At 44.2% G+C, this 12,355-nt stretch overlaps 1 protein-coding gene across 1 annotated transcript; it reads left to right on the top strand.

The window, feature by feature from the left end:
• Positions 1-639: 639 nt before the first annotated feature.
• LOC308644228 (A-kinase anchor protein 1, mitochondrial-like) lies at positions 640-3,361 on the top strand (the record flags this gene model as incomplete). Its single annotated transcript, XM_081285087.1, is given in 5 exon segments — positions 640-1,359; positions 1,361-1,674; positions 1,677-3,061; positions 3,063-3,270; positions 3,273-3,361. Coding segments are annotated over 5 exon segments (2,586 nt in total). The 5' UTR covers positions 640-769.
• Positions 3,362-12,355: the final 8,994 nt, after the last annotated feature.

The raw sequence follows: 12,355 nt of genomic DNA, 5'->3' as shown, positions 1-12,355 counted from the left end.
CTAGAAGACTGAGCCCTGGGTCCTCCAGCCTTCAGGTGTAGGAGAGATGATGGACCAGCAATGGAGATCCAGGAGCTCCTAGTGAGACAGGAGGAAAACCAGGAGGGTGCTGCCCTGAAGTCAGGAGAGAGCTTGTGAAGAAGGAAGAGTCATCGCCACCGGCAAAAGCTGCCAAAAAAGTTGAGCAACATGGAAGTTGCTGTGAACTTGATAAGGACAACCTTGGCACCACTGTGGGACAAAGTCTACTTGGAGAATGGGAGGACAGATATCAGGCAAGAAAATATGGAAAACTGGTCAGAGGAGTTCTGGCTTAAAGGGGGGAAAAGAGGCATGGAGTGGGAGGTGGAAAGGAAAGTGCAACAAGATTTCAACTGTAGGGAGAGCAAGCACCCTGCTTATATGAGGGTGGAAAAGATGCTGGAGAAAGTGCAAAAGTGCTTTTGCAGGAAACTAGAGGAAAGCTGCTCTGATGCAAAGGCCTGGGGTTACAGGACAGTGCTACCCAGAGTCTGGTCCATAGATCATCCAAATTCTGTTAGATCTGATCAGGATTTTATGATAGCTGAATTTTTTCTTTTTTTTAAAAAAAATTTATAAATGTCTCTGTGTTCCACTGGCCTGGGCAAGCATGTGGGGGAGCAGCCCGAGCACAGAGCTGCAGGGCTGGGCCATGGGGCCAGGCGGGGGCTGGGGGGTGGTGGCAGCACCAGGGCTCCACACCCTGACGGTCGCAGAGAAACTGGCATAACTACTTCAGGCCTCCAGGATGGCAATCCATTTCCATTCACTCTTTCCCTTGGCATTGCCTGGAATGTTGGCATTCCTCGGCTGGTGGTGGTTTTTCTCTCGTAAAAAAGAGCAGGTCAGCAGCAATGATAAAAAGATGGACGCTGGTGCTGTGGTGCTGAGGGCCAGCCCTGACATCAAGAAATCGCTCCCCATACAAGAAGCCTGTCCTGGAGTTGCATCCACACCCCGCAATGTCACACAGCCACTAGAAAAGGAACAGTCCACTGCAAGCAAGCCTTCTGTGGAGCCCCCAACCTTGCTGCACACACACCCAACCTGTTGCAGATCAGAGTCCTCAGGCTGCCTCCCTAACCCCATGAACACAAGATCTCAACCAGGAACCCACAAAGATGACAGTACAAAGGTGGAACTCGCCCTGATGGGTGACAAAGCCAGATCTGTTCCTCTTGAGTGTCCCCTCCCATCTCCCAAGGATGTGGTGTTCCCCCATGAAGCCATAGAGGTGTGTAAGCAAGAGGTGGTGTTCAGTAAATCGCCAGGGAGGGGCTGGCCCAGCCAGTCTGTCTGTACTGCAGAGAAACATAGCCCTGAGGAGAAGGCAAGAGAGAGGAGCCAAGGGGACTGGTGATGCAATGTTGGGGGAAAACGTGCTTGAAGAAGGCTTGTTGTCCCAGGAGTGTGTCTCAGAATTGGAGAATAGCAAGGCCCTCAGCCTGGCCCCCTCGGGAGGCGGAGGAGAGAAGGGGAGCGGTGGCCCCTTCTCCCCTCTGAGAGAAGAGTCTGCAGTTGGAAAATCTGGCAAGTTGGCTCACGCAGAGCTGGCAAAGGATGAGGAGATGCAGGCATCTGAGGTCCAAGATGACAGTACCTGGGACAGAGACATGGCGGCAGAAGTAGGCAAAAAGGAGAGCTTGGATAAGAATGGGAGATTGAGCAGGCTGCCTTCCAGATAATCTCCCAGGTGATCTTGGAAGCAACCCAAGAGGTGCTGGCCAGCACGGGGGACAAGATGGCAGATCAGTTATATCAGGCCTCAGACAGTCCGACTGTAGGGCAGGCAGAGAGCAGTGCCCCAGCCAGCCAGAAAACTGTCCTGGGGCAAGACACTGCACAGGCTGCTCCAGCCATAGTGGGGGCAGCTGCTGGTGCAGTGGACTCTGCCCTTCCCTTGCCAGGCCCACCAGCAGAGAACCTGCCTTCACCAAAGACCTATGTGAGCTGCCTGAGCAGCCCACTGTCCAGCCCCACCCAGGACAGTAAGCCCAAGAACTCCACACACCACATCTCCCTGGCTCCCTGCCCACCTCCAGCGAGCCCCCTCAGACAGTCCGTGGACGAGGCAAGCATCCTGGCGGAAGATGCCACCTGTGCCACCTGTGTGTCAAACAGCCAGAGTGTTCCTTCCGCGGCCTCCTCCGGGCAGTGCTCGGATTCCGTCAGCACTTCAGGGCTCGAAGACTCTTGCACAGAGACCAACTCAAGCCCCAGGGACAAGGCCATCACCCCGCTGCTGCCGGACAATACTGTGCCCTTCAGTAATGGGGTGCTGAAAGGGGAGTTGTCAGACTTGGGGACTGAGGATGGATGGACTGTGGATGCAGAAGCAGATCACTCGGGAGGTTCCCACTGGGACAGCATGGATTCTGTGGATAGCTGTTGTGGCCCCAAGAAGACTGACAGTTTCCAGAATGCCCAGGCAGGCTCCAACCCTAAAAAGGTTGACATCATCTGGGAGATTGAAGTGCCAAAGCACTTAGTTGGTCGGCTAATCGGCAAGCAGGGGCGGTATGTGAGTTTCCTGAAGCAAACATCTGGTGCCAAGATCTACATCTCAACCCTGCCTTACACCCAGAACATCCAGATCTGCCACATAGAAGGCTCTCAGCATCATGTAGACAAAGCTCTGAACCTGATTGGAAAGAAGTTCAAGGAACTGAACCTCACCAATATTTACGCTCCTCCGCTGCCTTCACTGGCACTGCCTTCTCTACCAGTGACGTCCTGGCTCATGCTGCCTGATGGCATCACTGTGGAGGTAATCGTGGTCAACCAGGTCAATGCCGGGCACCTGTTTGTGCAGCAGCACACGCACCCCACCTTCCATGCGCTGCGCAGCCTGGACCAGCAGATGTACCTCTGCTACTCTCAGCCTGGAATCCCCACCTTGCCCACCCCTGTGGAAATCACCGTTATCTGTGCTGCCCCTGGTGCAGACGGGGCCTGGTGGCGTGCCCAAATGGTTGCCTCCTACGAGGAGACCAACGAGGTGGAGATTTGCTATGTGGACTACGATGGATACAAGAGGGTGAAAAGTAGACATGCTCCGGCAGATCCAGTCTGACTTTGTGACCTTGCGGTTCCAGGGAGCAGAAGTCCTTCTGGAGAGTATGATGCCTCTGTCAGAGGATGACCACTTTTCGCCTGAAGCAGATGCAGCTATGAGTGAGATGACAGGAAACACAGCGCTTCTGGCACAGGTAACAAGTTACAGTCCAACTGGCCTTCCCTTGATTCAGCTGTAGATGGAGATGGAGTGGTGCTGATAAACCGGTCATTGGTGGAGCGAGGTCTCGCGCAGTGGGTGGACAGCTACTACTCAAGCCTTTGACCCTGGCTCCCAGAGCCACCACTTGAGTCTTTTTTTGCACTGTTGAAATTGGGCTTGGCAGGGGCTGGGGATGTGGCTTGAGCGGTAGCGCACTTGCCTGGCATGTGTGCAGCCCGGGTTTGATCCTCAGCACCACATACAAACAAAGATGTTGTGTCCGCCAAGAACTAAAATCAATAAATAAATATTTAAAATTCTCTCTCTCTCTCTCTCTCTCTCTCTCTCTCTCTCTCTCTCTCTCTCTCTCTCCCTCTCTCTCTCTCTCTCTCTCTCTCCCTCCCTCCCTCCCTCCCTCCTCTCTCACTCTCTTTAAAAAAAAAAAAAGAAAAGAAATTGGGCTTGGCACTGAAGGCAAAGAGTTAACATCAGAGTAATAAACATCATCCTCTCGAGTCCTCTTTCTCCCCATTCTCTAGGTCCTATCGAGAAGACGTTCCTCTCCGAGGAAAAAGGATGAAACAGTGGGTTCTTTTCAAAGACATTGGACAGTGTTAACCTGAGCTGATTAAAAAGAAATATTAAAGGGAAGCAGTTTCAACCAGGTTGTCCTGTTCCCCCTCCATTCCATTACCATCTGCTTCCTTCCCACCCTCTCCACCAAAACCCCACAGACTCTAGTGGGCTGGCCACAGGACATGTGTGGCTTGCTGCTAAGGGTTTCTTTTACTTCAAAGTTTTTCTTCAGGGAGCCAGCCATGAACTGACTGGTCAATTTCCTGTATGGCTCAACATAAATGAATTGGTGGTGTTTGATCAGTTTTTATACACTTCCTCTAGGTCTGTAGGAACCCAGACTTTTTTAATGGATGTAAATATGGAGCAATTGTCACACCTCTGGCCCTTGTTATTGGGAAGGGTAACTGTTATCTTGCCAAGCCTGGTTGTAATTTATTACCATTTTCTATTTGTGCAAACTCTGTAAATAATGTTTTAAAATGTATTATTTTGTAGAAGATACACTGGAGAACAAAGGGAACTCAAGGATTGGCAGCTGCCAATCCTGGCTCCTCTTCCAGGAGTTTCAGGGATTTCTGCATATTGGAAAGCTAGCTGTATGGGATAGATTGTCATTTGGGGATTTTTTGCTGTACACATTTGTTTAAAAAAAAAAAAGTAACTCAGTGAATATCTTGCAGTGGTGTGTTTGATTCTTTTTTAGACTAGCTTCAGCATTGTGCAATTTAAGAATAAATGACATAAATAACTTGAGCATATATAAATTTCAAATTGTATAAAAAAATTTATTTGTTCTGTTTAGTTATACATGACAGTAGAATACACACACCCACACACGAGAGAGAGAGAGAGAGAGAGAGAGAGAGAGAGAGAGAGAGAGAATATAATTTCCCATTCTTCTGGTTGAACATGATGTGGAGTTATACTGGTTATATATTCGTGTATGAACATAGAAAAGTATTTCCAATTTATTCTACTGTCTTTTCCATCCCCACCCACCTCCATTCCTCCAATACTCTACTGTCCAATCTGGTGAACCTCCACTCTTTCCTCCCCACCACCTATTTTGAGTCAGCATCTGCATATCAGAGAGAACATTTGGCCTTTGTTTTTTTTTGGGGGGGGGATTGGCTTATTTCACTTAACATGATAGTCTCCAGTTCCATCCATTTCATTTAAAATGCCATGATTTCATTTTTTTATGGCTAAGGAATATTCCATTGTATATATATGCACCATATTTTCTTTATCCATTCATCTGTTGAAGGGTACCCAGGTTGGTTCCATGGCTTAGCTATTGTGAATTGAGCTGTTATGAACTTTGATGTGGCCACTTCATTATAGTATGCTGATTTTAAGTCCTTTAGGTATGTGCCAAGGAGTGGGATAACTGGGTCAAATGGTGGTTACATTTCAAGTTTTCTGAGGAATCTCCATACTGCTTTCCAGAGTGGTTGGATCACTTTGCAGTCCTACCAGCAATGTATGAGTCTACATTTCCCCCCACATCCATGGCAACATTTATTGTTCTTGTATTCTTGATTGTTGCCATTTGGAAGCAGAGTGAGATGAAATCTCAGTATAGTTTGAATTTGCATTTCTCTAATTGGATAGCTGAAGTTTCTAATGCCAAATTTGACCTTTTATCTTTTGTCTTTGTTTTTTCAACCTCCTTTTTTTCTATTTACATATTTTTTTGTAATTTCATAAATTATCAGTGGCAGATTAGAGGTAAGCCCTACAGATGGTTGGAGATGTATGAATCCAGAGTACCAGGTGGGGTGGACTTCGCTAGAAGCACTGACAGTTCCTCCACCAGAAGAAGTCAGGTTCCGGGCACAGAGACAGGGGTGGGAGACTTGGCTGTAGAAACCTGTGGAAATTCTCTTCTGATTGTCTCTATTTACCCAGAAAATGAGTAAAGAAAGTGTATCTGCTAAAATGTCTGGGCCAGATGCAGCAGCATCACTGCTAAAATTAGATAGCATAAATAGACACAATCTTTCAACAGTATCAATGTATCAACAGTTGCTTTTAAAATGTTACCTTTCTGCAAGACATTCCAATGCTGCAAATTCAGCCTAAGGAGACATTTAAACAAGTGCACAAAGACAAGAAACCATGATGGTCCCTGGAATAAGATCCTCTTACTTTACCTAGAAATTAGGAATCTCCAAAAGTGTCCATGAGAACATTCATGTGTAAATAATACTATACTCAAGGACCTAAAATGATAATAGATGTTATATTGGTACTTACAAATTGGAAAGTCTTGTATCAATAGCTACTAAATTAATTAACACAATAAGACTGGGAAAGACTACAAGGATGTTCACCAAAAAAGTTAACAAAATTTCTTTCTCTGGTACTGGGGGAGGGGCTATCACTGTTTATGGGTATTTCCCCAATTTTATAGCACCTGTTTATTACTAATTCTGGAGAATTCTATAAAGTAAGCATAATCTCAGCATGATTTTGAGACACCCCCCCCCCATGGCCTATGTCATTACCCAGACACATCATTAAGTCTCTGGAAATTTGCAAATGCTATTCTCTCTGCCTAGAACCCCCACCCAACTTATATAATTCCTGCCTATCCTTCAGAAGTCCCTATAAACCTTCCTCCTTCAGGCAGGCTTGCAAACTCTAGGGCTAATGTAGATTTGTATCCATGCACCCACCTGTTGATACTGCCTGTGGCCTACTGTATGCCAGCCCCTGATCAGGGTACTTCTCCCATTGGCCACTCAGAAGCCTCAGTCTCTCTCACTGCCCTAGAAGCTCTGAGGACAGGTGCCGAACACAGTACTCCACAAAAGTGCTGAGAAGATGGGTAGATAGAGAAATGAGGCCCCATTATCCTGGTTTTGAATTAATGGCTCAAATGCCTAGAAGACCTAACACTGAGCCCTGAACCAATATCCCTAAGCAAGAGAGAAGAAAATCCCATTTGGACAGACTTTCCAGAGATGCTCTCCCTAGAGCAGGGGAGCTTATTGGAACCCAGCACCTCAACTCAAGAAAGGAGAATCATCAGGGCATGAAAGGGACTCTAGTTAAGCAGCATTCTGTGGGCTCCTAGGGTCTTTTCCTTTTTGTTCTCATTAATATCTTAATTGTGGTTTTTCAGTTGTTCTTTAAAATTGTTTTAAAAGATACACAACATAAAATTTAAACATCTTAATCATTTCTAAGTGGATAGACTAAAAGTAAGTATATTCCCTTGTGAAACCAATATCCAGAACTTTTTCATCCTGCCAAACCACAACTCTTTATCTATTAAAAAAAAAATCCCCATCCTTTCTCCTCCCAGCCCCTGGCAACCATGTTCTACTTTCTATTTCTGCAAATCAGACTGCTCTAGATGCCTCATGTAAGTGATATCGTACAGTATCTTTTGTGTGTGATTGACTAATTTCATTTAGCATAATCCTCAAGGTTCATTCATGTTGTAGCATGTTAAAATTATTTCTTGCTATGGTTTGGGTAAGTGTCCCACAAAGGTTTGTGTGTTAAAGATCTGGTTCCCAGCCCATGGCACTATTTGGAGGTAGAAAAATCTTTAAGAGGTGAGGCCTATTTGGAGGTTTTTAGTTGATTGGGATTGTGCCCTTGAAGGGGATAAAGGAAGCCCAGCCCTTTCCTCTTTCTCTTACTTGCCAGCCATTCTGCTATGTGCACCCTACCAGGATGTGCTGCCTCACCACAGACCCAAAATCAAGGGGGCCAATTGCATGAACTGGAACTTCCAAAACACTGAGCCAAAATAAATCTTTTCTAAGTTGATTATCTTCATTGTTACGGCTGAAAAAAATATTCCAATGCATGTATAAGCCACATTTTATTTACCTGTTCATTTGCTGATGGATGTTTGAGTTGCTTTCACCTCTAGGATATTGTGAATAATGCCACTATGAACATGGGTATACTAATATCCCTCTGAGACCCTGCTTTCAATTCTTGTGGGTATATACAAAAAAAGCAGAATTTCTGCATTATGGAATAATTGAATATTTAACTTTTTGAGAAAGCACCATACTATTTCCCATAGCAGCTGCAGCATTTTACATTCCCAATCAGTGTATAAGGTTCCAATTTTAGTTTCTGATTTTTGATAGCAAACATTCTCATAGCTGAGGATGATATATAAGTCTCAACCATCTGAACCATCTGGCCACTTTCTGATTTTCCTAATTTCATGGGTCTCCCATTCGAACATAATTAAAACTGGTTTTCTCCTGTTAAATTATCTTATGTCAACTTACTTCTTAGTTTGGCCACAGACCAGCATTTTTCCTCCTCTACACTGCCTAGAGCCTGGGAAAAAATGGAGAACGAATGCTAATGGTTATGAATTGGTTTTGTTTTGTTTTTGGAAGGGCAATGAATGAATTATAAAATTGTAGTGATGCTTACACAACTCAGTGAATATACTAAAACTCATGGAACTATAAATGGGTGAGTTATATAATGAGTAAATTATATCTGCATAAATCTTATATTTAAAAAGATGACATTGTAACATTATTTTTTAAGTCCTTACAAAAATTTAAGGTGATGATTCAATGAGCCTTTCAAAAACCAAAGGACTTCTACAAAGCTTAAATTTCCTATCCTTTGGTCAACTCAGCAGAAGGCCAAGGTAAACAATGGCTTATCTTAAAGAAATCAGTGGGTGTGGATCTTTTGTCTAATGAACTGAACCCCATTAAGATTCTCAGTAGGACCCACACTGTTTTCCTGATAGTACACTGGATTTGTTCTGAGGCCCTTTTTCACCTTGAGACCCCTTTGCTGGCAAAACAAAAACAAAAACTGGCCCAGGCCCTTTTCATATTCTCCAAATGCTACTTGTAAACCAAATAGTTCCTTTAGCACTTCATCTCCCTCCTCTCTCAATTTATTGTGGGCAGCTAGAAGCAAGGTGGCACCTTCAATACTAACTGGGAAGGTCCTCATCCAGATCCATGAATACGTTATTATACCCATTACTTTCCATTTTACCATGGTCAAAGTTTTGTTATGTTTTCTACCCCTCCATAATGAAGTTTCCTTTTCCTTCAATTTCCAATAATTCATTCTTTGCTTTCCTTGAGTGCTGACCTCTTCAAGGCCCATCCACTGCTCAGTCCCCAACTAAATGTCACATGTTTTGGACTTTTGTAATGGCAACACTTCACTTACAGAATGTCAAATCCTATTCTGGTTATCCATGCAACATACCGTTCCACCCTAAACTCCTTAATGGAAAACAACCAATGAAAGGTGCTCATACATTCTGTGGGCTGGGAATTTGGACAAGGAATGTTAGGGCTGGTTTGTCGCTGTCTGTGACTCATGTAGCCTCAATAAGGATGACTCAAATGGCTGGGGTGAGTCATACAGGTGGTGCTAGAATCATCTGAAGGCCTCTTCACTTACATATCTGAAGCCTGGACTGAGATCACTAGTAGGCTAGGCTCGGGTGGAATGTCCAACTTATATATGGATTCTATATGGGTTTTGCTTCCCATAACATGAAGAAAGCAACCAGAAAGAACACATCTAGAAAAAGAACTAGATAGGAGACACATGGCATAAGTATGATTTAACCTAAATAATCACACATAGCATCCCTCCTAAAATAATTTATACATCAGAAGTCCTCCAGATGCAAATAGAGGGAACAAAGTCTGTATCTTTCAATAGGGAGAGTGTCAAGGAATTTGTAGCTATTCTCCTCTTGAACCTAGGCCTGGACTTGGAACTTGCTTTGATTGATGGAATGTTCAAGTATAAATGAATCCAGGGTATACTGCTAGAGAGAGAGACTACATATAAAGAGAAAGACCACTGGAGATATAAACACAGAGAGGAGAACCAAAGGCCAGAATCCAGGCTCCAACATGTTAATCTGCTCATCTCAAATCTTCCATCCCTACCCAACTGCTAGGTGGATGTAGCTGCATGAACAGATTCAGCTGATGCCATATGGAGCAGAGAAAAACCATCCTTGCTGAGTCCTGCTAAAATTTCTGACCTTCAAAATCTTAAGTAAAGAAAATGATATCTGTTTTCAGCTATGTATTAGTGTGGATGCCTATGTGGCAATAGATAGCTAACATAGTATAGCACTATTTGGAAATGTTTCTCTATTTTGATTTCTAAATAATATACTCTAGGAGTTATGATTTAGATGTAAAGTATTCCCCAAAAGCTCATGAGTGAGACAATGCAAGAAGATTTAGAGGTGAAATGATTGGGCTGAGCCTTAATCCAATCAATAAATCACCCCTCTGATTGGATTAACTGAGTGGTATCTATGGGCCAGTAGAGTATGGCTGGAGGAGGTGGGTCCATAGGGGCATGCCTTTGGAGTGTATATTTTGTCCTTGTTGAGCAGAGTTCTCTTTCTCTGCTTACTAGTGTGATGTCTTGAGCCACTTTCCTCCACCACATTATTCCACCATGATGTTCTGCCTACTTTGGGCCTGGAGCAATGGAATCAGCCATCTATAGACAGAGACCTCTGAAACAATGAGCCCCCCAAATAAACTTTTCTGCCTCTGATTGTTATTGTCAGGTTTTTTGGTCATGGCAGTGAAAATTAGGAGTAAAATACTAAGGAAGAGTTTGAGACTCATGTGTTGAGGACTTGGTCCCCAGTGCAGCAATATTCAGAGGTGGGGCTTTGGGAAGTGATTGGATCATGAGGCTCTGATGTCATCAGTATTTTAATCCAGGGGCTGGAGATGTGGCTCAGTGATAGAGTGCTTGCTTGGTATGCATGAGGCTTGTGTTCAATCCCCAGTACCACACACACACACACACACACACACACACACAAAGATTAATCCAGGACTGGGGGTTGTGTCTCAGTGGTATAGCACTCACCTAGCATGTGCGGGGCCCTGGGTTCAATCCTCAGCACCACATAAAAATAAATAAAATAAAGATATTTTGTTCAACTACAACTAAAAATAAATATTAACAAAGATTAATCCACTTATGGGTTCATAATTGAATGGACTATTGGAAAGTGGAGGAAAACTTGGGAAGTAGGCCTTAATTGAAGGAAGTGGGTCACTGGAGGTATGCCCTGGTACGGTTTATCTTTTCTCTAAGGACTCTTCTTATCTCTTTCCGTTTCCCTTTTCTTATCCCTGGCCCTCCCCATCCTGACTGCCAAGAAGTGAGCAGATTTTTGCCATCACACCCTTCTGCCATGATGTTTTGTTATGCTCGAATTCGGGACCCCCAAAGACCACCAGAGACCCAAGATCGATGTAAGCAGCAAAGAGGTGTTTATTTCGAGCTATATCAGTCCTCCGCACGCACACACAGCAACTGGTGACGCTTAAGAGGCCCCGAGCCCAGGGTTTGCAGCATTTTTATACATTCTTTGGACCTCACATACATCATAGCAAATCATCACACACCGTGGGAAAATCAAATAACAACTCTAAAACATGATTAGCACATTCACTGGCGGGAACAAGTTGGGTAGGGGTGATTGGTCAGTACAAAAGGGGTATTTGTTTGAAATGATTGGTTTAAGCCAAGAGGGGTGTATGTGCTGAACTACATGGTTTCCCAACATGTTATCAACCACCATAAATTGGGAGGGTCATCTGGCATCCCAGGTATTTCCCTGTCTCATGCTGATTGGTGGCTGCTAGGGGGTTGCTATGGATCTCCACCTAGCCTGACTGAGTCAGGGACACCTGGCGCAGCAGATCTCTCCTGTTATTTGTAGATAAATAACTTAGCAGGGTGGGAATGTGCTTAGGAGTGCTCTGTGGGTTTTTCCAAGGACAAAGGTCATGTCCCTTTCTTGGACAGGCTTTGCTCTGAGATAGAGGCTGGTTTTTCAGTTTCTGCCTTGCCACAGGCCTAACAGAAATGGAGCCAGCTGACCAGGGGAGACCACTGAAAAATGTGAGCCCAAAGTAAACTTTTCCTCTTGTAAGTTTTTTTTTTTTTAATACACAACAACAGTGGAGGGCTGGGGATGTGGCTCAAGCGGTAGCGCGCTCGCCTGGCATGCGTGCGGCCCGGGTTCGATCCTCAGCACCACATACCAACAAAGATGTTGTGTCCGCCGAGAACTAAAAAATAAATATTAAAAAAAAAAATTCTCTATCTCTCTCCTCTCTCTCTCTCTCCTCTCTCACTAAAAAAAAAACAAAAACAAAAACAAAAAAACAGTGGAATGCATTACAATCCTTATTACACATATAGAGCACAATTTTTTGTATCTCTGTATATAAAGTATGTTCACGCCAACTTATGCCACTATACATGTACTCTTTTTTTGCATTACAATTCTTTTTTTAAAAAAAATAAAGCCTTTTTTATTTATTTCTATTTTTACGTGGTGCTGAGGATCGAACCCAGTGCCTCACACATGCTAGGTAAGCGCTCTGCCACTGAGCCACAACCCCAGCCCTACAATTCTTAATACACATATATACCACAATTTTTCATATCTCTGTTTGTACATAAGGTATGTTGGCCCCAAATTCAAATCTTTTGTAGGTTGTTCTTGCTGGGTGCTTT

This window comes from Spermophilus citellus, assembly GCF_964194105.1.
Source record: "Spermophilus citellus genome assembly, chromosome: 3".
Taxonomy (NCBI): domain Eukaryota; kingdom Metazoa; phylum Chordata; class Mammalia; order Rodentia; family Sciuridae; genus Spermophilus; species Spermophilus citellus.
The sequence above is the reverse complement of the archived record's forward strand: the minus strand, read 5'-3'. Positions and strand labels throughout refer to the sequence as shown.